General features: G+C 40.1%; 1 protein-coding gene across 4 annotated transcripts; it reads left to right on the top strand.

Annotated features, from left to right (window-relative positions):
* The first annotated feature begins 204 nt into the window (after positions 1 to 204).
* Positions 205 to 27,839, top strand: LOC121175949 (anoctamin-9-like). Of its 4 annotated transcripts, none has more exons than XM_041029874.1 (25): positions 205 to 460; positions 5,496 to 5,555; positions 8,527 to 8,646; positions 8,744 to 8,883; positions 10,547 to 10,596; positions 14,596 to 14,654; positions 14,865 to 14,944; positions 15,499 to 15,633; positions 15,959 to 16,052; positions 17,628 to 17,688; positions 20,370 to 20,452; positions 20,925 to 21,029; positions 21,300 to 21,464; positions 21,918 to 21,954; positions 22,161 to 22,272; positions 23,537 to 23,591; positions 23,678 to 23,775; positions 23,880 to 24,076; positions 24,786 to 24,938; positions 25,411 to 25,422; positions 25,624 to 25,768; positions 25,873 to 25,995; positions 26,090 to 26,183; positions 26,269 to 26,381; positions 26,817 to 27,839. In XM_041029874.1, exons 1-25 carry the CDS (start codon positions 440 to 442, stop codon positions 26,848 to 26,850), a joined length of 2,346 nt encoding a protein of 781 aa, XP_040885808.1. In that variant the 5' UTR covers positions 205 to 439; the 3' UTR covers positions 26,851 to 27,839. The 4 variants fall into 4 exon arrangements, with proteins under 4 accessions (XP_040885808.1, XP_040885966.1, XP_040885885.1 ...); XM_041030032.1 differs by having other exon boundaries at positions 26,329 to 26,381; XM_041029951.1 differs by lacking the exon at positions 25,411 to 25,422.
* Positions 27,840 to 27,920: the final 81 nt, after the last annotated feature.

Here is a 27,920-nt window from a genome sequence, read left to right on the forward strand (position 1 = left end):
TGTGGCATCCTGGACCCTGTGTTTCATTGCTTCGTTTTTATATTTTTAATGATCTCTTTTTGATGTTTAAAAAAACGTAAACGCAAATTGAGGTGAAAAACATCCTATAGTATTTGTGTTACAGCATTTCCCGCGGAACCTGAACGTCTCACCATATTGTTCCGTCTTGACAAACACACCTTTACCTTTACGCGCACACAAGCTCAGTGCAGCGCGCTGTGCAAGCGCCTGTTGATATGCGGAAGTGAGGAGAGGAGTTTATTGTTATTGACGAGATAAAAGTTTAATATTTGCTTATGGAAAGTGGCGGTCGTTAAGTACATAAAGGCGGAGGGATTGGTCTATAACGTTAACCGACACATCTGCATGATTGAACTTGTGTCTGCGCGTTGGGTGTAGTTGTTTCTCCTTTCACATCAGCTTTGGAACAACCTCCGACATGTTCTTCAAGACTCTTGAGGTAAACATAGACTTTATTTATGTTTTTCATTGGCGTTATTAGTGAAAACTCTGGAACAACCTCCTTCTCCAGGACTGTCGAGGCTTTTTTTTTACTATATTATTTAACGTTCTTTGTAACGTCTCTCACCTCAGTTGCAGCTTTAAAGTAGATGTGAGTGACTGACTACTGAAGGTGAAATTTAAAGGTGAAATTGAAATTTTCACAAAACTGCGTGATGTACCGTTTAGGTGAATGTTACAGAGAGAGAGAGAGAGAGAGAGAGAGAGAGAGAGAGAGTGTGTGTGTGTGTATGTGTGTGTGTGTGTGGGCTCAGTGGGTCAGAAGTGAAACCTGTCAATCACTGGGAGCAGTCGTGGTCACACCCATGTTAAAGGTTCACTGCAGTATCTACCATTAATTCAGAATATCTCTATAGAGTAGCTCTCCCAGAATAGCAACTAGGCTTATCTCTCAACAGTAAAAAGTATGAGTGAAGTAAACAGTGTTAGAGAGATAAAGGCTGTAGAACACAACAAAGCAGCATGTGAGAGCAGGAGTCAACAACAGGAGTAAACAGAGAAGATCTGAGTGTGTCAGACATGTCTGGACCTGCAAGGTGCTCTGTACTAAAAGCTGCTCCAGCAGCTGCCCATCCAGTTTGATGTGTAAGAATGTTGATTGAAGAAAACGCTTGTTCATTCGTCACACTTTGCGGTCAAACAAACTGTTTTCTCTCCTCTTATTGTGTTGGAAAGCTCTGTCATTTTGAAAGGATCAGTCAGAATGTTTTCCCATATACAGTTCTCTCAGTGTCTAGTTTATTAGGTCCACCCAGTTTAATCTAAGTCAGTTTAATCCAACAGTCCTGTGATAAACCTGCCTTCATGAAGATGAAGATGAACATTTGTGTTCAGCCTGTTTTCACATAGGTGTTGAGTTTGGAGTGTTTGGAGTTTGTGCAGCTGTTGAACTTTGTTGCTCGGAGGTGGATCTGTTATTTTTTTGATGTAAACAGTAACTGTGTGTTAGCTTTGTGAATCCTGATCAGTAGAGCCGTTTGCTGATCAGTTGATTGAAAGGAAAACCATCAACAATTTTGATAATTGATTAGTTATTTTTAAATCTAAAATACCAGACATTTGATGGTTCCAGCTTCTCAAAAGTTGGAATGAACATAAGTTTCAGTTAATTAGCAGTGGTCACTGACATTTTTAAAGTGAAAAGTTCACCGTGTAAAAATAACTCAAAGAAGAGTTATAAAGTTTTACAAAACATTATACCTGTGTTTTACAGTGGCCCTGCAGGCCATGTTTTTCAGGAACCACAATATATCACAAAGCACAACATTTCTGTAAATGCATTTCAGAGAACACATTTCAAAAAACATATTCCACAGAAAACACATCCCAGATAACATAACATTTCAGAAAATGCAACAATATTTCAGAAAATACCACATTACACAAAATACAACAGCTCGTAACGGTGGAAAGAGGTGACTTTTTTTGCCTTTATAAGTTTTTACAAAGAAAATAGTTTGGTTCTAAATTAACTTCACTGTAAAAATGAACTGTAATAAAATCGTGATCGTGATTTTACCATTAAAAAATCGTGATGTGATATTTTTGCCATATCGGCCACCCCTAAACCAGGTAAGCCTGTAGAGAACCAGTTCTCATTTTCAACAATGACCTGGCCAAGAGGCAGCAGCAAGAGGCATGTTACATAGTAAACAATAAACAATAATCGCAATCTTGAACACCCATAAACAAATAAAAACATGAAGTCCATTCTCACAAATATATACATACAACAACATACAACAACATACAATATATACAACAAGGAGATCCCACAAGCAAATTAGAAGCAGGTACACTAATCGGATATTATAAATCGTAATGAGTTATTGAAAGTAGATAAAGGGATGAAGGTACGGAACTTTAGTGTATTTTGTAACTCATTCCAGTCGCTAGGGGCAACAAAAGGGAATGAGGAACGACCGAAAAGAAAGTGCAGACTTTTAGAGTGATCAAGGGGATGAAGTTACTCGAGCGTAGGTTGTGGGTATTGTTGAAGATGTTGATTAGTGAGTGAAGGTGTGGAGGGGTATTGCCGATGATGGTTTTGTAGATGAACTGATACAATGCAACAACCTGCGAGAGTGGAGTGATGGCCAGGTAATGAGAGAGTACAGATGACAATGATGAGTGTTAAAAGGGGCACCAGTGACAAAGCGGATTGCAGAATGATAGATGACATCCAGTTTATTGAGAAGGTTTTTGGAGGCAGATCTGTAGATTATATCACCATGATCAAGGATAGGGAGGATTGTCATTTTGACCAGGGTGTGCTTTGCTGAGTGAGTGGAGGATGATTTATTACGGTAAAGGAAGACCCTCGAACTTTATTGCTTACTTATTTTACTTACTCTACTTTATGTTAATATTTTCGTAAGTGTTCTTTTTTTTTAAAGTATTTGTGTTATTTATTTATTTGTGTGCCTTAAAGCCGGGAGTGTCTGCAAAATTTCGTTATGCTCACATAATGACAATAAAGACTCTTGAATCTTGAATCTATAATCTAAGATACTGGATAATTAATTTACCCTGTTGATCATGTTTGGTCTTTATCCTCCTCTCCCCAAATTCTGATAACCAGGGTTAACTGCAGGAGCCCAGGGTACAGTCTCAGTGTTGCTTAAATCAGGTTAAGGAGAACTAGGGCAACTTAAAGAGAACAACAAAACTGTAAGTACACTTTGTAGTTAACAAGCATTAGGTATTGTCACTATTGTTGTTGAGTTATAGAAGTACAAATGCCAACAAAGCAAAGAAGAAACAATAACTTTAATTTTACAAAGGGAGGAAACAGCTACACAAACAAAGCTACATAAGTTACATTACCTTTGACAAAGTGGTCACTGTACACAAGATCATTATCCGATGACTACTCTCGATTGCAGGCAGAGGCTTGCAAGCCATTTGTGCCTGCATTTTTGGTCAGTTTCTTTCGTTCAGTTTCTTTCCCTTTTCCTTAACAATCTTAGCCTTTTTGTCTCTAAGTCTTTTATAACCTCCAGTTCAGTATTATATGTTCATCTATAAAGCCTTGCTGGGTAAACTCCCAGAATACCTCAGTACCCTTCTCTCTGTCAGCTCTAGTAGTTACAATCTGTGCGCCTCCAAGTGGCTGTTCTTGAATGTTCCCCGGGCTTGGACAGTCCTTGGCAAAACAGTGTTTTCCTTAGGGGTGTGCCTGATTCATTCATAGATTAATAACGGAAGGAAAGTGCAGCGGTCGGAACGGAAAAAAAGTACCGCGTGCCCCCCGGACATATTATGGGGCCCTATGATTTCCGCGATCACTGAATTGGCCGACTAAAACGGAATCTATTTTTAACGCAGAATATCGCAGAATTTGACATAATTTGAGTGCAATGCTGTTTTTGTCTTGGGAAAACTGCACGGAGGGAAGCAAATCTGGGTGGCACAACAAGTCCCTTCCACAGACTAAGCCCCTCCCCCGTAAAAACAATGTAAGCATGGCGAAGCGGCTGCCTTCGGCTTGGTGTTCGTCGGCGAAAAAACTGCGAAACTCAACGCGAACTGCTCGGCTCTTTACTGAGGGGTTAGTGTCGAGTGTTGCATATTCTGTCAACACTCTGTTGACTGGAAACGTAAGAATACGTACAATGACCACATAGTGTCCAAAATCCATATGAGAAACAATCTGGCTGATATGCATATACAGTAAGATTTAAAAGGATTACTTTCTGGACATGTAAATCAAGATATCAAATTGTAATAGAAGTGGAAATATTGTCAATTTCCTTTCCCTATTTTTTTCTTTTCTTTTTTAACAGATATTTTTTTCATGTACATGTTCATAATAAAAGAATTAAATCAGAATCATGTCAGTACAGCCACACAATATATATTTTTAGTATTATTATTATTGTTTTTAATCTACATCAATAAATGAAACAGGCATTACATGTGCAAGCTAATGCTTTTTTCTTCTTTTATCAGAGGAGTTAGAAAAGATAGAGATAAACATGTTTTACTTCAATGAATGGATATGTAAAAATATACATTATTTTACAAGTAACTACAGAGTGAGAAAAGAAACATTCTATGAGGGAAAAAAAGATTAATCGAGATGCATCGATAATCGGGGAATCATCGAATCATAGCACTGTGAATCGTAATCGAATCGAATCGTGAGGTGACTTAGATGGCACACCCCTAGTTTTCCTACCATGCACCATGGTCATGGAATAATCTCCAAAAAGCTCTTAAACTAAAAACACCCATATCCATTAATGATTTCATAAAGAATGCAGCGAGGGAGGAATGTAATTGTTTTTCTTGAGAGGCCACTTGAATAGTTGTCATTCAGTTTTATTGTTTGTTTGTGTATTCTGTACTGATTTTGTATGGCTGCTACCTTGGCCAGGTCTCCCTTGCAAAAGAGATTTCTGATCTCAATGGGACTTCCTAGTTAAATGGTTAATAATAGGTTAATACATAAATAAATTAAATAACCTCAAAAGTGAAATGGTTGTGAGAATTAATATCTTTGTGTGAAGGTAATGAATAGATATTCATCATATTTGAATGACTGAAGTTCATGGTTCAGAGTCAGAATGAATATCTTTAAAGGCAGACTGTATAGAAAAGGCAGTAATGTGATAATGCTAAATGCAATAACTGCTGTTTAGCATTCAGATAAAATGTTACCCATTGTAACACTGGTACAGGTTAAGAAAAGACAAAAAGTCAGTGAACTGTCTTAGTAGTGTGTTTTATGCATAACCTTTTTCCTTAAGTTTGCTAACATCGGCCACCATAAGCTCACAGGTTATTGCAGACCAGGTGAGTTTGGATTAAAATACTGTTCTGTTATTATTTGAATGTTGATTTTAAAGTTTACAAGTTAAAAAGTAAAGTTTTTAAGTATTACAGGTATCTTTAATATGTGACCACACAGTCAGTATAACACATTGTTCAGTATATGTAGCTGTAATGGTAACCTTATCTGTGTGTTAAAGGAGGAAATTGAGCTGTGGAACAGAGAGAAAGATGGCACTGAGCCTTTTCTTCCTTCTACGGTAAGAATCCATGGCCTGGGGTGGGGGGAGGGAGTGAGGGCAACTGGACTTCTTGTTTGAAGCTTGAAGATGTTTCACCTCTCATCTGAGAAGCTTCTACAGTTCTAGAGACTGGTTAGAGAGCCCAAACATTTAAACTCATCCCTACCCCACCTAGTGGGTGGTACCTCTGGGAGCAATTGAAGCAATTGAAACCAAGGTTCACACCTTGGGTGGCTCCTGCTGGGCTGCCTCAAGTGGACTTCTTAGCACCTGAAGGTACCTGCGCTGATCGTAGAAACTAAGCATCATGTGAGTCGCTAGAGTCACATGAGCCCAGATGTGGATGGGATAGTCGACTAGCTCATCCACATCCATGAAGTCCAGTTGCCTTCAGTCAACCTTTAGGAAAACTGATAACAGATTCTAAATATGATTTATTCTGATTTATTCTGATAACAGAATAAATAATTCTGTTTACAAGCTGTCCACTGACTGTGGACAGCTTGTAAACAGACCGTTGACAAATTGATTAAACAGAAAATTAAACAGATTTACTATATCAGTAACATACAAACACATAATCTCTCTGCTCTCAGGAAACAACTCTTTCACTCCGTTGAACAGATGAATGTCTGTGATGTCAGACCAACACATACAGAGTTTTATCTTGTCACTATTCAAGATAAAACATTGACCAGACATTTTCATGCCTGATGTCTCATTTGCATGTGGTTTATTGACATGTGTAAATGTAACTAGAGCTCAATATTTCCTTTCCAGCATCCACCATGCCAGTATTTCCCTCTGCTGTAGGTCAGAACAGCTCCTGATTTGAGTTTTCCTTTACTGAGTGAAACCTCAGAGAGCCCAAATTTGCATCAAGGATCCACATCAACAGTGCAAACACCCAAATAGGTGTTATTCTGAACAGGTGTAGTACCCTGAATCTTTTCAGGTTCAGTAACTCCACTAATTGGATGCACTGGTGGCTAGCCTCTTAGCCAGCAAGATACAACTTATATAGGTATTAATGGGGTCCAAGCCCTCTGTGTAATTCACACCCAGCAGCCCATGGAGTAGATGCAAGTTAGGCCTGAAGGCCCTTGTGCATGACGCAAGTCTCAGTAAGGACAGCACTCCTTACTGTAGCTGCTGTGTATAACTTGACAGCCAGATAAACTCTTCACTCTGAAGAAAGTTGTCTTGTTGTCCACAGGTTTAATGATATTGAAAGGAAAGGTGAAACTAAAACACACAAAAAGAGCATCATTGCACATATGCTTTCTTTTACTATGTATATCTATATACTATGTATATCTACTATGTATATCATGACAAAATACTCAGGTATTTTCTAAGTTTGGCCTTGGCATCATTTGATGAAGTAGATGGACTCAAATGTGTCCATTGTGCTAATTAGTTAGATCAGCCGTGAGAGCTACACACAAACTGCGTCCTGTGCGCCTGAGCAGAGTGACAGATTTACGTGATGCATCACAATCATTTCAGGAGTTTTTAATGTCATAAACCTAATGTCAGTGAGCGTTATAGGCTCAGAATGTTTGTTTTATTGGCCCAGGGGTTCCCATTCATAGTTATGCACTTTTTAATGATACTTTATTAATTTATTGCAATATTTTTCTCGAACCCCCAACCTATGGCTTGCTGACCCCAGTTTTGTCAATTGTGGGTGTAAAGAATGGAAAACAAGACTAGGTCAGAACCTTGTATATGGCTGGACATGGCCAATGTGTAAAATTGAGGATGTAGTTGAAAACCACTATGAACAACTACTTTCAATGAAAGGTAGCTAAAACTTGAAAACTCGCTAAATATCGCTAGATGATATAATAAGCTCATTTGCCTATTCATGACGTTATGAGATTGTATTTGCATTCTGCCTTGTTACAGTCGGTTTCAGCCCTTTATTTATCTTTATCTCACATATACTCAGTATTTGAATACTGAGTATATTATTCCTAATATTTAGTCAATGGACTGCATTTATATTGTGCTTTTTTGGTCTTTTTGACCACTCAAAGCTCTTTTACACTGCAAGTCACATTCACACACACACATTCATGCAGCGCTTTCAGTTAACACACACATCCCCCTGACCAAGGGGCAAATCAGGTGCAGTTTGCGCTTCAGTATCTTGCCCAAGGACACTTCAACAGTGGACAGCGGACTGGAGGAGCAGGGGGTCGAACCACTGACCTTCTGATTTGTGAAGGACTCGCATAGGCTTTGGCAAGACTGCAGGCAACTGAGATTTCTTACTCAAAGCAGCTCTTTTGGACAGAATGATTTCTAAAATAAATCTGGATACAATCTGTCATAACTCAATCAGTCATGCACCTTTGCGTTTCTAAGGCCGGCCTTGCTGAGAGAGAAGTTCATACACTGTCTTCTATCTCACCTCCACACATCTGACCAGTCACTGAGTGATTTGGCTGTGATGTCAGAGAGTTTCAGAAAGTTACTGAAATGGTCAAACACACACCCTCCAATCTGATGTCAAAAGGTGTGGGATGAGAAGGTTTGTGAACATTTATGACAAACGGTTCTGATGTAGTATAATGATGCCATTAAATTTTGTGTAACATATACACACCTGTCACACTTGTATCAAATATCATGTTGCTGGACAGATCTGAGTACAATGTTATTTTAAGCTGCTAAAGTATGTTAATCTGAAAGGAGACAAGGGTATGTTGTCTTCTTGTGTGTTTCAGTCTATAGCAGGGGTGTCCAAACTGTTCCACAAAGGGCTGTGTGGCTGCAGGTTTTTGTTCCAACCAATGAAGAGCACACAGTATGACCAATCAACTGTCTGAAGACTGAGATCAGTTGATTAAATGAATCAAGTCTGGTGTGCTGGTGCTTGGTTGGAACAAAAACCTGCAGCCACACGGCCCTTTGTGGAACAGTTTGGACACCTCTGGTCTATAGTGTCCATTTTCAATGGGGGTGTTTTGTGTTTGAACAGCCCACCCACAGGACATTTGATTATGTGCTAGTGGCCCACAAAGTGGACGATGACAACCAGAAGGCCCAGAGACAGAGAGCCTTCATCCAGCAACTCGAGAAGAAAAACATCACAGTCACTGTGAGCATCTTCAAAGCACTGTGACCTAACAGATAATGTAATGTAGTGAATGACTGTATGAATCAAGACAACCCACATGTATGTGTGTGTGTTTTAGAGGATTCTTCATGATGACAAAGTGTTCTTCGGCCTGCGTGCTCCCAGTGAGATGTTTGAAGACTACCAGTATCTGCTCAAGGTCTCTGACTCTTGCAACTGGTGTGGAGATGTGAGGGGAGCTGTCACCCAGGCTACCAGGTAACACCCAAATACACATACATATAGGCTCATCAAGCACTTTATCGTGACCACCACCTCCCTTTGCTGTCATGGATTTCACAAGATGCTGAAAACCTTCCTCTGAGATTCTGCTCCACGTTGGCACAATTGAATCACATAATTTCTGCAGATTTTTCAGCTTCAAATTCAAACTATGAATTTCCTGCTCTACCAAATTCCAAAGGTGTTCTATTGGATTCAGATCTGGAGACTGGGGAGGTCACTGAAGTACACTGAACACACTGTCATGTTCGTGAAACCACTTGAGGTGTCTTTTGCTTTAGAGTAAGATAATATGAGAAAAAAAATGATTAATGTCGAAGTAAATTCTTGTGCCATCAACACGCTCAGTGCAACAGAAACTGCTGCTCACTGGATTTTTCGTTTTGGCTTTATTCTAAAACTCCAGAGCCTGTTGTGTGTGAAAATCACAGTTTCACAAAAAACAAAACAAAAAAAAAAAAACAGCTCTGACACCAACAATCGTGCCATGGTAAAAGTCACTGAGATCTGATGTTTGAGGTGAACATTAAATGAAGCTCCTTACCTGTATCTGTATGATTTTTTTAGTGTACTAATAAAGTGCTTGGTGAATCTTTATACACACATACACAAACAGAAGTTGGTAAAAACTTTACAGGTGGCTGTGCTTTTTCAGGGGAGTTGTGTAACTATCTTTAATATGAGCTCTCATCAGCTTTAACACTGATGAGAGCAACTCAGCTGATGTAGCCGCAGGTATGCAAAAGGTTATATTATAACATGATGTCTCCAGGAAGTCAACACAGGAGTCTCCAGGATCACTTAACAACACTATGGCTTCATGTTGTATAGAAACACTTAACGTTCCTACCTTACAAATGGGATTTTCTCTTGAATACATAGTTCAACAGCTTCACCTGACTCTATCCACAGTAAAGACAACTCTACCTACCAGTCCTAAAGCTTACACAGAGGGGAAAAGCAAGTTTCAAGGTCAAGAAAATATCAAACTGTAAGAGCAATGCTGGGGCTGTCTGTCGTTCAATCCTGTAAATATTTCCAGCCAGAGTTGTACTGTGTTTTTAACCAATGTCCTTATTTCTAAAACCCTGGTGACTCGACTTGGTGGTGGCAAATATGACCAAAAAGCTGTTTCAGTAAAAATGTTGTTTGTTCTTAAGGGAGCAAGATAAGCATTCTAACACATGCAACAAACAGACATATTTTGGCAAAAATCTGAATTTGTAGAATATGTATGCTCACTATATGTTGCAGGTATAGTTAGCATACATAAAATGCATAAAAAATAAAAAATACTGTAAAATGTTCATTTCCCTTGACATTTTCCTGTCTTTTTGCCATCTTCACAGCAAAGTAATTACTTTTTTTTCCCTTGTCAAAAAATTTCATTTCAAGCGTCTTTAGAAGTTGGGGCTGTGGATTTTAAAAATGGCTTCCTCAGTTATGTTACAGCACTACAGAACTCAAACACACAGTGTCAGTTTATTTGGAAACAAAAAGCATTAGATTGTAAAGGGAGCAAAGTTACACAGACATATATGAGAAAAAGGATGCAGGTGTATCGTGTAAACCAACATCTGTACAGTCAAATGTTATCCGCTGAGTCTGACCTTGTAGATGGACTTTCTTCTTTCTCCAGGATCCGAATTGTCCATTTCATCCTTTATCATACCTTCATCAACACAGGAGGTGAGTGTAATTAGTTTAATAAAGTTTAATAGTATAGTATAATAGTATCTATGGCTGTGCTGACCACCAGCAAACATAACAATATTTCATACACATAGGCTTTTAACAGGCTACCATGAATACTAGGGGTGGTTAATTTGTCCAATTTCCTGATTCAATTTGATTATGATTACTGAGGTCTCGATTTGATTACCAAACGATTACTGAGTTTCCATTTGACCACAGTAACCCAAAATACACCATAATTGGTGTATAAATGTATTGCACCATTAAAAAAAGAAGTCAGCTGCTGAATTACTCAACTTCTCTTTTATTGAGAAAGTTCTCGAAGCACCTTCAGTATTGTGTAGTAGCTGTAACTTCCACATTAGTTTTGTAAACTCGATTTAGATGTAGTCTTTCACTGGGGCTAATTTTGTCGTTACCTCGTGGAGAGTACACTGATTCGGTGGAATGAGGCTTCAGGCTGTTGGGTAAACCCTGGAGTGGTCACCAGTCAATCGCAGGGCTGACCAAGGGGGTAGTTGTAGGTTTCAGCAGTGAGGATCACTGCCGGATTCAAAAAGCTGCAGTTGAATTAGGACGTGGTTACGTTGAGTGACAGCCCCATGCAGTTAGCTCTTTGCTAAAGCATCGGCTGGGCTAGGCGCCTACATCCAGAGGCCTCCGCCTACCTCCAGCGGTTGACAGGGGATGCAGTGTCCGTGTTTGTTTGCCATTGTTCGGATAGGTTTTTGTGACAATATGGCTTGTTGTAGTGTAGACTGTACTAACCGACCGTCTAAGGAGTCTGTGTTGCAGTTTTTTTCGGTAAGTCAATTTCTCACTATTTTACCTGGATGTTTGCACTAATTAGCATGTACCGGCACATTTTGCCGCTAGCTTATGACTTAATTGCCGATTTATGGTCACTGCTGAGCAGCTAATGTTAGGAACGCTGCTGCGGTGTGTTCCGTGCTCTCAGAGTCAGTTTATTGCGGGAATACTAGGCTACAATTTTATTTCGTCTCATTTTTCTGTTTAAAAAGTCCGACATTGCATGGACAGAGCAGCTCCGTCAGTAAGCGGTAGTGTGCTGCTGTAACTGTAAGTGGATAGTGGGTGGAGGCAGCGGTGAAAACTGGAAAATATTAAAGATTAAACATTTTAATATATTATTATCATTATTTTTTATCATTATCATTAAGAATAACAATAATAATAATAATTATTATTATTATTATGTTTTTTACTTTTTAATATAGGCTATTTTATCAATATGAAATAATAATAATTGTTTCACAGTTAAGTAACAGGCTAGAAATAAATTTCCCCCCACAACTCCACCAAACCCTGCAGCTCCATCTAAAACCTCTCTATCTGAAACAGTCATGTTTAAAACACAGCAGCAACATTATGATGTTGTGTGCTGTGTGTCGCGGTTACATGGGGTTGAGTTAGTCGGGTCGTACTCTGGGACTGTTGTGTGGTGGATGTAGCTGCGTGTAGCTGCCGCTTAGCTTGTTAGCCCAGCTGATTAGCCTTAGGCTAGCTCGGTCGCTCCGAGCTAAGTGGCCGGGTTCTCGGCCGGCTAACCCCTGCTGACCCGTAGAATAACCGCCTCTTCGCCAAATATGGAAAGTACACTCCCACTAAAATCCAAGATGGCGCAGCTCAAATGCCCATGGTTTGGTCACAAAACCGACTCCCCGAAACCAATGGGTGACGTCACGGGTGCTACGTCCATGTCTTACACAGTCTATGGGGCTGACATGCAAAGACAGATAACCACACACGCACACACTCACCTAGGAGCAATGTAAAGTAGCCAGTTAACCTAATGTGCATGAAGCCGGAGTACCTGGAGAAAACCCATGCAGGCACAGACAGAACATGCAAACTCTGCGCAGGAGAGCTTAGACTGGGTTTTGAACGTGGAGCCCTCACGTTGCTAGTATTGCCACAGTACTTTAGTGCGGCAAAGTTTGCAGACAACGTATGTCCTGTCGACGTGTTTAGAACTCCTGCCATGAAAACCAAAATGCATCCACACACTCGCTTTTAGCCCAGACGGAGCTGGATGGATTGGTTGGTTGTCGGAAGTGATGGTCCTCTGACACCCGAGGCTCCAACACATGCGTGGTAGCTCATATCGAACCACTGTGCCAAGGTGTGGTTTGGTCACGTGAGTACTGACGTTTGAAGCACTTGAGTGACATTCGAAGCAGTTGAGTGCTTCGAACGTCATACGAATCACCTGATTGGTTCGGTTTGTTATGTGAATCACACGGCGGGATCGAGTGTGTTCAGGGATAGGATAGTTCTATATAGTGGTGGTCATTTGAATTTTTCTTTGCAGAGTAGGTTGGTTTGTTGCGGTTGTTAGGTGTTAGTAGTAGTAGTGTTGATAACGTATTTTTGGAGAATCAATGTAGATAGAGCAATAGATATATAATATATAAATTAGATAAATATAGTTTATTTTAGATAGTTTTATATATATAGGTTTATAGATATATAGTCCTACGGGTGTTTTCCAAGGCTGGGGAAATAGTTTGTAAAAGAAGAAACCGTTTGAGCCCAAAAACTGTAGAAAAACTGTTATTTCTTAATAAAAACTCATAAACAGTTACACAAGCACACCCACTGTCCTGTTCTTTGAGCAAACTGCCCTGTTTCAAGCACACCCTCTTTACCCACGTACACATAAACCTCTTTACCAACGATGCCCAAAACATACTATGATATAATCCGTATTTGCACCAGTACCATGTGAAAATTACATTACGTCTGTATTTGTAGAGTGCATCTCATGAATGTACCAGAACTATTTCAATGTTTCACAACACAATATATAAGTGAAGATTATGTAGGGTTACAATCAGCCATGCCAAATAACAAACATGGTATTATTATTATTATTATTATTATGAATAATCCACTTGAAACCACCTTATTATCTGGTGCAGTCAAACAGAAAAGTACTATGTATCTCGCTTCATGATAGTCAGACTTGGAGTCAGACGTGTGTGTTTTGGTTAGGAAAAATCACGTGATTGGCGACGTACGTGATATGACGTATGAACCACTTTACTGCTTCATTTGGTATCGAAACCCTGTCATTGGTTTAGTTGTCTTGCAACAATGTAGCGTGGGTTCAATTCCCGTCAGAGCTGCGTGTTATTTAGCTCATGAATTAGACATTTGGAATGAGATCACATTTGCCATCTGGGGACTGAACACCCAGTACTCAACATCTTTTAAGCTATGGACTATTTAGACTTGTTTTAGGATAGCTTATGATCCATAACACAAAATATCAGGCCAAGTATATTGCTGTTTCCTACAACAATCGGACGTGTCAAATAATATAGCCTATGTATTTAATATATATATTTAATGTTTGTATTTTATTGTGTCAGCTTGAAACCATACAAACATGTAGTGTAGTCGAACAAGAATGTGCATGGCGAATCAAATCCCAAACAATTCATGAATCAATAAATGACACATCTTGATTGCACTTCATTTTATTGACCACTAGATGTCATACTCGAGTAGTGTGTCATTGAAGCCTCGGGTAGTGAATCATTTTTTTAAATCAGGTGTCGAAGCTTCAACAAAGCCTCGATCAGCCATCACTAGATGTTGGTTTATGGTTTTTCTTTGTCCATTTCACACGCCTCTCACCTTGCTAGCATAGTAAGATCGCTCGCTGGCTCTGTTACAGTATGTTTTGTTATGACTGTTAGTCAACAGCTCCGCCTTGTGGTTAAATACTGTATGACAGCCAGTAATTGGAGGAGTCACTGCTGTGTATTACAATTAAAGTTGATCTTTGGAAATTTAATAATCGACTCATAATTGTCCATAATATAATCGCGAGTAATTAATAATCAATTTTTTCCACCACCCCTAATGAATACTGATATGATACATAACAGGTATGAAACATGTTGTGACAAGGGACAGTATACAGAGCAGCATTTCATGCAGACATATTGTATTTTCCTCTGTCAGAGAACCTGGAGGAACTGCTGACCAAAGATGTTTTCGAAACCGTATTCTGCCTCCATGAGGTGAGTCAGAGTTTGACTGGTCCCAGTGTCCCAATCTGAGTCTTCCATTTAACTAAATGACACAGCAGATGTGTCAGTGACTATTTAGACTCACTGTGAAAAACACTTTTACCCAGATGTTAAGATGTTGATGTGAAACTTGTTTGGTGTATTATAATATAGGCTAAAGAAACCTGATGTGTGTATGTTTATATTGTCCATTATTCTCAGAGAAAGAAGCAGAAGCAGCTGAGGACTAAGTGGGCTCGATGGTCAGCACTGTTTACAGGACAACCAGTCATTGACGTCAGGTCAGTGAATCCATGGCAATATTGTACTTCTTAGGGTAGGTGACACAGTGGTCTTAAATTTGTCTGATGGGGAGCCCACAGTGTCGGAGTGTGAAAACCTCTGGTTTCGATAGAGGTTCAGGTTGGTCCATGTAGATTGTAAAAGTAGTTTTGTATGTTTACAGAAGTAGAATCAAATAGGGGAAAATGATACAAGCCTGAATGTTTAGCTGTGCTTTGATGTTCTAAAATTTTACTGATGCCATACATTGTTTGGACGATCCTTGTATCCTACATAATATGACATGTCATCCCACCACGTTTAAAGGCCGAAGTATCTTAATTTATTGTGATAAATTTGTAAAAGTTGGAATTTGTGGTAAATGGTCCTTTTACATGAACATAACTGCATTGTAAATTGTCATGTCTGGTGTGAAATTGGTGTTAGACCAAACAGAGTTCATCTTTGGTCTCATCATTGGAAACTAATCCTCTGTGAATCAGTGTTGTAAAATGACAAAACATGAGAAAGTTCGAGGTTTTATAGTGTCTGTCTGTCTGTTTCCTCCCTACAGATGTTACTTTGGAGAGAAGGTGGCTCTGTACTACTTGTGGTTGGGCTGGTACACCAAGTTGCTGGTTCCAGCTGCTGCGCTGGGTGTTGTAGTGTTCCTGTATGGACTTGCCTTTTTCAGCACCAACCCTCTCATGTGAGTCAGCTACATAGAGGTCATAATATGTTGTAAATTGTCATTTTGCATTAACATAACTGTATTTGTAAAGTCTCTTTTGAAAGTGAAGAATTTGAAAATGTCTGACTTGGGCATTGCACTTCTACTGGTAGCATCTGAAAATACTATGCCTTTATTTAATGGGTGGAGGATTTCTTACACTGGACTGGAGTGTCATGAGAAGCCAGCCCTTCCTGTTAATCATGTTTGTGCACAAAAGCAGCAGCTGAATCATTACCACATTATGCCTGACCTTTGATTTCCTTTCACCTTTTAATCTTTGTATCTGTGTATGTGTCCTCAGTATGGAAGTGTGTAACTCCAGCATCATCATGTGTCCTCGCTGTGATAATAGGTGTGAAGTGTGGCAGCTGTCAGACACCTGTACCTACGCTAAGGTGAACTCATCTTCATTCTCTCACCTTGCTCTGTTCATGTGTTTGCTTTAACCATCTGCTGTAAGTTTGTCCTGATGTGAACTTACAGCAGCGGGTTGAAGAGAGCAGCTGCTGTTTACAAAAGTCATGAAGAGACCGCCTTTTATCTTTTTCAACTTTAAAGGAAACACTTGAGTGTGGTGATGAAACAGGAAAGATGCTTGCTTTCTTGCTCAAACAGTTGGAGAGCAAATGGTCATGTCCAGCCGTAAGACAGTCTAGATGTGTCATTATAAATGTTTTAAAGTTTATCAACCATGCATTCAGAGATTTTTATTCCAATTTATATTAGGCTGCATGCACAGTGCAAAGCAATAGCTTGAAGAAAATCTCAGCCCCTGTATTAAATTCAACACGAGTGGTCGACTAGAAAAGCGCTATATATGGATTTACTATTTAATACACTCCTCTTACTTTAAATATGGACAACAAAAACAAGATGGCAGTAACCACTGGAGAAGAGGCAGAGTCCATCTTGCAGTGCGTCTGTTGTAGAGGTAGTCCATGCTGATCTCTGGCTCTGTGTACAGTCCGCAGTCAGTAGGGAAAATATTTTGAGGTACTCTTCTTCACCACGCTGGCCTCCAAATGATCCTGAACCTCAACGAAGCAGAAAATTTTGCTCTAGCATTTATATGTGGTGTGCACGAAGACAGTCACTTTCCAGTACGTCCAGTACGGGCGTAACTCCAACAGTATCAGAAATTTTGGGTGTATTTTCTTGTCAGAGATCCATTATTGATTTTATTGGGAAGAGGATTACAGGAAAAATACTGCACTGAACAAACAAAAGACGACTGGAGATTATTTATTACTTTGGTCAGGAAGAGGATTTACTCGAGGGAAAAACGTTAATTCCTATAACTTGATAGTTCCTCCAGAACTGCAGAGGAAATTAGACATCTGATCTTCATGTGTGAAACTTGTGTACATAATTCTGAGTCCATCAAAACCTTTATTTTCAAAAATCTGTTACAGATTGCGATGCTGCACTCACTGTTAGGGGTCCAAGGGGCCAACATGAGCCATAGGCCCCATTCACCAGCTCTTTCTACTCACCAGCTGATAATCAATATAAAGGACAGGTGCAATCCACTATGAGCAGGACAGAGCTGATCCATGTGTCCCTCACAGTGGATATGTCTGTCCTAAAAAAAACTTTTTCTAATGTGACCTGTCGTCTCACAAAATAATGCAGTGAGCTAATGATACACCGTATTAGAGGTAATGGTAGGCTACTACTGTGGGTATTAAGTTAATTAATTAATTAATCTATTTTTTAATACCTGTGTTCCTGTTTTTTGATTATGGAAAGACTAAAATGAAGAAACAACTCTACAAATACTTCTTATAGTGATTAAGTAGGAATGGCTGTATTGGCTACGAAGGCTCTATGTTTGAATTGGTTTAGTGATGGAGAGGCTTAGGGCTTAAAAACCAAACATTAAACCCAGTCCTGCTGTTGTTCTGTTTCAATGGCGTGGTATAAGGATCTTCCCTCCCCATATCATTCATTATGTCTTTGTATCCACACAGGTCAGTCATCTGTTTGACAATGAGGGCACTGTGGCTTTTGCTATGTTCATGGCAATCTGGGGTGAGTCTCTTATGTGCTTTAAAGTGATGCTTAATGTGGTCTAGTAGTCTACTGTCTTGTATAATTTGATGAGATTGAGGTAAGATTCAGTTTTATTGTTAGCTGTTACACTAAGATCTGTGACCAGGGTAAAAGGTGTCCCTGACAATGTTGTGCATGCAGCACTGAGGACTGCCTCAGTTGTGGGGAGTGGAAAACCAGTGATGCCATGGGTGTTGGATTTGGCGGTGAATTGGGTAGTTTTCTCCATCTTCTGCAGTGCTTTTTGGTCCAAGACAGAGCAGTTGCCATTCCATACTGAGATGTAGTTGGTAAGAATGCTCTTGATGGTGCAGTAGCGAGAGTTCACCAGACTCAGAGCAGACAGATGGACCCTCTTAAGTCTCCACAAGAAGAAGAGATGCTGAAACACCCAGAACACCCAGAAACCTTCGGAAGATCGATATGAATGGGGGTGTATGTGTAGCAGCTTACAGGCTTTCTTAAGTCCAGCTTGATCTGTATGGTTTTCTTGGTGTTGCAGGCTAGGTTATCGCAGCACCATACAATTAGATTCTGGTCTTCTTCACTGTAGGCTGACTTCTCATTGTCGCTGATGAGGTGGGTTTGAGGAAAAAGAATATAGCACAAATCAGGTGTTCCACCTAAGGATGTAAAATAATAATAATAAGATTAGTGGGGCAGGAGACAAGTTGATGGCATTTGACAAGAACAGATTTTAGGTTGGAGTGGTTGAAGTCACCTGCAACAATCATATATGTATCTATAGGTTGTTGTTTTCCAATGGCAGCATGCAGTTCTTTCTTTTTTAAGAAAATTTTTTGGTCTTTTGTAAGCCTTTATTGAAAGGATGCAGTGAATATAGACAGGAAATGTGGGGAGAGAGCGTAAGGGAGTGATGTGCACTAAAGGGTCTGGCCAACCAGGGGGACCTGCTGCTCGGGTCATTACACCCAGGTGGTATGTGCCCTAACCATTTGGCTATTCTTGATTTCTTATGTGATGCTTAATCTAATGTGATAAAGCAGTTCTTTCATAGCAAGTTTAGCATCTGGAGGGGATATATGCTACAGTTACAACACTCGACGTAAACACTCTGGGCAGATAGAAAAGTTTCCATTATATACTATAGCAGAGCAGTGACTCATGATTGTTGCAGTGTCCACACACCAAGCTTTGTTCACATAAGTGCACAAGTCCCTGCCTCTGGTCTTACTGGAGTCATCAGCTGTTCTGTTTGCCCAGAGGATGCAGCACCCCATCAATTGTACAGTTGGTAACACTGCTGTTGAGCCACGTTTCTGTGAAAATCATGATATTGCAATCCATAAGCCAAGCTAGTGAACATTAGATTATTTGAGTGTTTTCCAGTGAAGATGTACTTATCTGCTTTGTGTGTCAGCGAACAGGCTGAGCAATGTGTTGCATGTTTGAAAAAAATGTTCGTCCTGGTTCTAGCCAGTGGTGGAGGAAGTACTGAACCCTAGTACTTAAGTAAAAGTACAAATATCCCGCAAAACATTTACTCAAGTGAAAGTCTAAGTACTACATCAAGAATCTTAAGTAAAAGTACTTTTAAATGTACTTTAAAGTATTTTTTAAAGTAAAAGTACTGACACAATGGGTTGTCTCAGTGTCAGGGCTGTGCCAGTTTTTAAAAATTACTTTATTGATCCCTCCTGGGGAAATTACTCTCTTCAATTTACCCACACCAAGTGAACGAAACACACACACAAGCAGACGCTGGGGCAGGGGGCTGCCTAGTGAGGTGCCCGGGGAGTAGGGGTGAATCGGTGCCTTGCTCAGGGGCACCACAGCCATGGCCGCAGAGGCAGGGGAGGCGCATCTCCTTCACCACTAGGGTATCCGTTTTTTTTGCGCTTGATCAAGGAATCGAACCCACGACCCTCCGATCTCAGGCCGGTCCAAAGTCCAAAGCCGCACTCTTAACGTACTGCTCCCCCAAATTTTGATAAAGAATGTAGATATACTGATTTATGCCTCTGCCTATGTCACTGCTCACAAGCAACTATACAATACCTGCTTAAATACGGCCAAAGATGGCTGTCTAATTCTGAGCTGGAGGGCTCAGGCTCACGCTCAGGCGAAGTTGGCTCTGGGTCCATGTTGATGTTGCATGCTGTTTCTTCTCGCCGGAATCAGGCCAGTCCACCACCTCGTGCTGCTATCAAATGTGCGCTCTACCATCATTGGAGGTAATAGAGCCACCTGACTGGTTGGCAATGGCAAACAACGCCTCAACGCAATCAGTCTATTTTTTTTCAGGCAAGATTTTGAGGAAATTTTGTTCATAACATGTAACAAGTATCGGTGTAAATTGTAGAAATGTAGTGGAGTAGAAAGTACAGATAACTTCTGCAAAATGTAATGGAGTAAAATCTGAAGTATGTGTTATTATTTTTACTTAAGTAAAGTACAGATACGTTAAAAAAAAATACTTAACTTCAGTAACGAAGTACAAATACTACATTCCACCACTGGCTCTAGCTGCTCTAAAAACATCTCATCCCCTCCTTCTTTGCTGTAAGAGGTGTTACTCCACTTCTCCTCCCCTGCCTTTATTTACAATCTAATGTAATCTATTGTCATGTTAAATCTAATATGTACTGCACATTACAATGTGAGTTCCTCTTTAACTGGTTGTGTCTGTGTGGTTTCAGCAACTCTGTTCCTGGAGCTGTGGAAGAGACATAGAGCCAGACATGTTTCACTATGGAATGTCTATGACTGGTGTGAAGAAGAGGTAGTGCTATCTGCATCAACTCACAGATAATGATATTCTGATAATGATACTCAGAATATTTAAAAACAAGAAAACTGAAACTTGTAACCAAATCTCTAGTCGTGTAATTACTGAGTTTACATGCACACAAGGGTCCTGATTATGGGTTAGGGTTAGGGTTAGGGGTTAGGGGTTATGGGTTAGGGTATCCAGTTTAATGCTGCTTGCAGCTTCAAAGCCTTAAAACTTTTACAGTTTAACACAATACATTTAACATTAGCTGGTACATTTACATTTTTCAGAGAAAGGCCCAGAAAGTCTGCTTACTACAGCTCTTGTTAAAGCACTTTGTGAGCTGAGTCTCAACCTGTGTGTGCGCATGTGTGTGTGTGTGTGTGTGTGTGTGTGTGTGTGTGTGTGTGTGTGTGTGTGTGTGTGTGTGTGTGTGTGTGTGTGTGTGTGTGTGTGTGTGTGTGTGTGTGTGTGTTGACAGGAGGAACTGATTCTGGAAATAGTCAACGATCCAAACTGTACACCTAAACGGTTCAAACACTCCTACCTTCGTAGCACTCTAGTCCTCATCCTGGTAACACTCATGGTAAGACAAACACACACTTTGAGTGGTTCAAGTCTGCCCAGTAACTCTGAAAACACACACTCTACAGAGAGCATTCACAGATTCAATCCTGGCTTGCACCAGCATGCTACTTTGTCTCAGTTATTCTCTCCTGATCTGGGAACATCCAAAATCAGTTTATTGTAAAATACAAATGACACAATACAAATACAAAACAAAAGGCTTCAAATCAGTTTGCAGCTTCACAGAAGGTAGAAGCAACGTGTCAATGTATATTTGTTTGTGTTCCAGCTGATGCTGATCATTGGGCTCGCTCAGGCTTTGGTGGTTTTTCGAGTGGTGGCGGCCCCCTTATTGTATGAGGGCAGGTGGGACTTTATCAAAGACCATGCCAACACTGTGGCTATGATGCTGGGAGCTGTACTGCACTATGTTACCATTCAGATCATGACCCGGGTACGTTTTCTCTACAAATTTTGTAGCCTAAGCACATTATTACGAGACATAGTTCCCCCTTTTTAACAAGCACATACAGCGCTGTGTGCTTGTTAGTGATTTAAGACATACAAATGTCTCTTTATAACATTAAACATTTAGGAGATCCACCCAGCTGTTAAGAATTTACTCACAAAATGGAAACCTGTTAGCCTTAGAGTTCCACTCTACGTTAGTTTTGTTCAGGTTATTTCAACAGACGATGTCATCGTAGCACAATCAGTGTTAGGTTCATCCCACATTATAGAACTAGGAGATGCAGCTAGTGTTAGCTGTCTTTCTTTCTTGGTTTCATATGTTATATGTGAAACAAACAGATTCTTGCTCTTCTAAAGGTCATCCTGCCAGTGATGGAATAACTTTGAAATCTTTCATGTCTTTCTTTGTGTGTCTGTCCTTTAATACCACCAACAGGTAAACCGATGGGTTTCCCTCAAGTTGTGTGAAATAGGTGAGACTCAACTTGGGTGCTTTATTCAATTTGTTGTACAGCAATTACAGAAATATAGTAAGTGCGCAATACAGTGCTGCACAAAAATCTAGGACCATCAGACTAAATAAAATATTCCATGTTATTTTTGTAACATCTTATCAATTACATTAATTCGTTTTTTTCCCATGTGATTTGTGTGTTTGTGTATGTATGTGTGTATTCAGAGGAGACAAACTCATTTGCTGCCACAGAGAGGAGCTTCACAGTCAAGATGTTCACCTTCCAGTTCTTCACTCTCTTCTCTTCACTCTTCTATGTGGCATTCTTCCTGGGCAGGTACTCAGACTGTAACTGACTGTCTTTGTTCAGGAGATACATTTCTCTCCACACCGCCAGATTGGAGATGTGGGTTAGAGGTACTGATTTATTAAAAACACTCAAACATTTTGAGTTTATTCTTCACACGGAGCATCTTCTGACACTCCACACCACTACTGGGAAGGGGTGGGGATTTTGGTGACTGAAGAACGTAAGGTTGAATTATTTGGTAAGAACATGAATCATTACGTATGGTGTGAAAAGGGTACATTGTTCCAATGTGAAAAAGTCATTCCAAAAGTGAAGTGTCATGAGGGAGTACCAAGATTCGTTTGCTGCCTCTGGGTCTGGACAGCTCGTCATCATGGAGGGGAAAATGAATTCTCAAGTTCATCAAGGTATTTTGCTGAAGCTCAGGAGAAGCAGGGTGATGCAGCAGGACAGTGATCCTTAACATTGATGTAAATCTAAAATGGAATGATAATGTTAATTGAATGGGATTTACACAGCGCTTTTTTTAACTACTCAAAAAGCGACTACTCAAAGCGCTTTACACTACAAGTCACATTTACCCATTCACACACATTTTTCTGTTTTTCTGCTGACACACACTGATGGGCACATAAGGGTCAATTTAGGATTCAGTATCTTGCCCAAGGGCACTTCAACACATCGACTCAAGGAGACAGGGACTGAACCACTGACCTTTTGATTAGTGGACAACTCTACTTTGCTTCAGAATGACTTAAAAAAAAGAAAAAAGAGAATCCCCCTTTTGAAGTGGACTTTAACCCAATACATTCTATACTGCGTAATGAGCCCAGACAGCCATTCACACCAGATATCCTAAGGAGAGATATACTCTCCTTAGGATATCTGGTGTGAAGAATATGGCTGAGCTGAAGCAGCTCTGTTGGAAGACTAGGCCAAAATTCTGGATCCTGAACGTTGTGCAGGTCTGATCTGCAGCTGCAGAAAGAACTTGTTTGAAGTTAATACTTCCTCATTTTTAAGATGATGGAGTGAGTGTTTCTCCTCAGATTTCTGGTGAGCTAAAATTGTGCGAATGAAGTTTTGGCAAACAGATTAGAGTGACTGCATCTCATTATTTTTAAGTGGCTCCACCTTTCCCTCCAGCATGTTCCATTGTGACAGTAGAAGAGCTGACTCAGTTTTAACTGGTGTACATCACCAGGGTAACCTATCATCATGGTAACCTTTACAGAAACCCAGCCTTAAGTTCAGAGACTGTTGATGTGAACTTGATGTTCTTCTTTCACAGGATAAATGGCCATCCAGGAAATTATGTGCGTCTCTCTCGGTGGAGGCTGGAGGAGGTGAGCAGGAGATTCACTGGATGTTGAGACGTTCATACTTCTTGTCTGGATCATAATACTAATGAAGTGTTCTGTGTGTCTCGTAGTGCCATCCTAGTGGTTGTTTGACAGACCTTTTCATCCAGATGGCTGTGATAATGCTGCTCAAACAGACACTCAACAACATCTTTGAGTTCACAGTGCCGTGAGTGTGCTGTGCTTTCCTTTAACTTTTGTCATTATGAATCAGCTCATCAGATTGATCTCACAGAGTAATCATCTCATGCTCTTTATTCGTGTGTTTCCCAGCTGGTTTAAGAGATATCTGAGGAAAAAGGCTGCAAAGAAATTGGAGAGGAAGTGTGGTCACTGTTACAGGAAGGCTTGCCGTGATGAACAGGGACGCGTTGAACCGTGTGACATTTGCAAACTTCAGGACTGGCTTCGTAACTACCACCTGGCCAGCACAGACGCCTTTAGTCTGTTCAATGAGTTCCTGGAGATGGGTAGGTCCACAGTCTCTGCCCTGACCATCACACCTGAAATTTCAACACAATAGTTTGAGGGAGGATTGTTTATTTAAAGTCCTGACAGTGTGTGGCTGACAAATGTCACCACACACAAGGGTCAGTTATTATTATAGTCACTAATATTTAACCCTACCACTAACTGATGGCGCCTGATTGAGAAATGTCAAAATGATGTGTGTGCATAGGTTAAATGTATAAGAAGGGGGATCTGAAGCAGACTCATGCACAGGTTCAGTTTTACAAACGTGTTCTCATTCTACACTTCAGTTCTCACTACAGTACAGTAATTCCAGTCTGGACCATAGCTGATCTGTTGTAAGTCCTGAGACCTAAGGTAGACTAATCACATACACTCACAGCTTTCTTCAGATTAATACTGTGTTCACAACAACAGCGATCCTGAGTGACTACAGGCAGGCACACATTCCTTGTAGTTTATTTTGTAATAGGAATGTTATACTTCTGCCGTTTACACCAAGATCATTGGTACAAAAGATAAAACTTTACAGAGTTGTATAATCCAGTCTGTGGGTACTCAACAGTTACTCAAACCGGACTGTGTTTTATGCCTCACCTTAGACAACACGCCCCCACCAATGCAGCCCCCTGTGTTATTTTTTATTAACACAAAACTGTTTAACTATGCAAATGTCGATGTCATAGACTTACTGTCTGTGCACTCCAGTGGTCCAGTTCAGTTTCACCACCATATTTGTGGCAGCGTTCCCCCTCGCACCCTTTCTGGCTCTCATGAACAACATCCTTGAGATCCGCCTAGACGCCATCAAGATGGTCTGCCTAGAACGCCGAATGGTTCCCAGGAAGACCAACGACATTGGTGAGCTGTGTCTGTGAACAGACATCTTGAAATCGTTTCAATAATACATGAAAACATTTTTGTCAGTAGTCTAAGGTCAAAAGACCAGTCTACCGGAACCCTTCAACATGTCAGTTGGTGCGACTGCAAGCCCTGCTTATTCTGAATCATGTAATAAATCTTTTATCAGATATTAACTAATGTGCTCTGTGAATGTCTGTGCTCAGCATTTATTTGGATTCCAATTCCACTGCTTGTTACAGAATAATCTGTTGGTCAGTTGGACATCTTAAAAACTAATGGCTGAAAAAAAAATCCAAAATGTTAACTTTTTGGTTTTCATAGTGCCACCACGTGGTCCTTTATAAAGCACTTTTGTTTGATGTATAACATTTTTCATGACTGTCAGTTGTCCCCCAACCAAAATACAGTTATTTTTTCTTTTCTACAATGGGGTAATCTGTTTTCACCTGAGAATCCTGTCACCATGAAGGTTTAAAGAGCGGTATGTTGGTTTGTATGATGGCTCCATCAGTTGTCCCTGACTGTTTGCTTGTCCAACCTCAGATTCATGACACATTCTTAACAGTCAGAGCAATTGTATGTGTGTAACAGCACCGTCTTCTGTGCACAGGTGTAAGTGTTTAACGACATTGTCGCCTGTGTACAGGTGAATGTGTGTAACAGTACTGTCTTCTCTCTGCAGGTGTGTGGACAAAGGTGTTGGAGGCAATTGGTGTGTTGGCGGTGATTGCTAATGGCCTAGTCATTGGAGTGTCATCAGACTTCATTCCACGCCTTGTCTATCGTTACCATTATGGCCCGTGTGCTAACGGAAGCACTGACACACAGTCAGTCATGTTTCAGCTGGTACACAACACTTGAAAACAGGTCAGCGGAGTGAGTGAGTTTCTGGGTTGTGTCTTATCATCTGTGTTTTGTGGTCTTGTTGCAGCTGTATGCAGGGCTACATTAACGACACGCTGTCCACGGCTTCTATTAGTCACCCAGCAGTTCGAGATGATTTTCTTCAGAAACAGATGACGATGGAGAACAACGTCACAGTTACAGAGTGCAGGTGAGACAACCTTACCCTTGTTCTGCTCTGTCCAAACATACAGAATAGTCATTCAAAGATGTGATAAACAGTACAAACTGTCACATGTGTGTAGTTATAGAGACTATAGGAGTGATGAGGACTACACTCTGACTGCTCAGTTCTGGTTGGTGCTCGCTGTACGTTTTGCCTTCGTCATCCTGTTTGAGGTTTGTACTCTAGATGTGGATGAGGGATTGCTGTTCATTTGAATCGATGATGTGAGTTAAATAGTTGTCTTGTGTGTTTCTGCAGCATGTTGTGGTGGTGTGTAAGTTTATAGCAGCTTGGTTCGTCCCCAACTGTCCCATTCAGGTGAAGAATGATCGTCTGCATGACAAACTGGCTCGGTTGAAGGAAGAGCTACGGTAAGTCAGCAGTATCACAGGACAAGTCATATGACAAGAGATGAAGCTAAAGCTGTGAAAACAATCATAATGTGGGAACACTGTCAGAACATCTCCTACAGCATAGGAAGTAATCAGCAGCTTATAGGTACCGTAGACAATGGACAGTGGTAACAGAGACAGGATTTGCTGATGGACATTGGTCACTCTGGACACGCCCGAAATTATTCATACCCCTGGCAAATTTTGACTGAACCAGCAAGTGTTTTCTTGATTGGAAATGACACAGGCGTCTCCCAGAAGATAATAAGACGATGTACAAGAGGCATCATTGTGGAAAAAATATTTCTCAGCTTTTCTTTACATTTAAAAGTAACTCTAAGTCAAAATTTGCCAGGGGTATGGATAATTTCGGGCTTGACTGTACATAATGAATGTCCTTTTGTTTTATTTCAGTGAAATGAAATGCAGCAGATCGACGGAGGTCTGACCCTTCCAGAGATGACTTCACATCTTCATTGAGAAGTCCTGGCTGCTTAAAGTGTGAAATAAATTATTGATTATTGTTTTTATAATGTATATTTCCTAATTATGAAGCTGGACTCCATTGTAATGTGTGCAGGGTTTTCTGTCATGATATTATTGGGCTTTTAATTATTTTCAGCACAGTGGTTCGGAAGTTGAAAAAAATCACATCCCTCTACACCCAGTTTGACAACAACTGGGTTAGCGGAACTTGTGTGTGTTTGTAACTTGTTTCTCGCAGTCATAGAGAAAAAATAGTATATGTATAAAGGCCATGTTTTGCTACTTTGAGTGTTCGAAATGCTGTTTTGTGTGCACAAGATCCAATTAATTTCCATGCTTTGGTTAATTCTTTCCCACATTTTGGCTGATTGATGTGCCCGAGATAAGTATATTGCACTTGTATTCTAGCCCTTATGGTAAAAGCATTGAAATGACCCAGAGCAAGCTGACATGTAGGGTTAGGGACATTTTCTTTCCAAAGACAAGTGTTTATCTGAATAGAAATCTTAATTGTACCCAAACACATCACATACAATACATAAAACTGGACCAAACTTAGCAAAGTTCGATGCAATTGCAAGACGATACACACGATTACATCCAATTTTCAAAACAGGGTGTTAACACAAATTCTATACTAAATTGTATACTAAACACATTGTTGCCCATAAAGTTGGAATAATTTTGTTTAAGACACATTCCTCTTTTTATTCCTATTTAGTAATCACATCAGTAATCACATTGGAAGAGACTGATCAATAAAGTTTTGAGAAGATATACACTTTATCAAGAATAAATCACATTGTCACAATAATTTAATGAGTAGTGGTAAAATGACCGGCAGGAGTGAAAAGTTTGGCGTCCTTATGTTTGTTTGTTTTTATATGTTTTGACGTGTTTTATGAGTTTTTATTTTATTGACTATATGATGAATATATTACGAAGAACTTATTGGCTCCACCAAGATGGATTTTATTCTTTTTATCATGCTGTGGTTCCTCTTTTACCTGGGAAGTTAGTGGGGCAGTCACT

This window comes from Toxotes jaculatrix, chromosome 1, assembly GCF_017976425.1.
Source record: "Toxotes jaculatrix isolate fToxJac2 chromosome 1, fToxJac2.pri, whole genome shotgun sequence".
Taxonomy (NCBI): Eukaryota; Metazoa; Chordata; class Actinopteri; family Toxotidae; genus Toxotes; species Toxotes jaculatrix.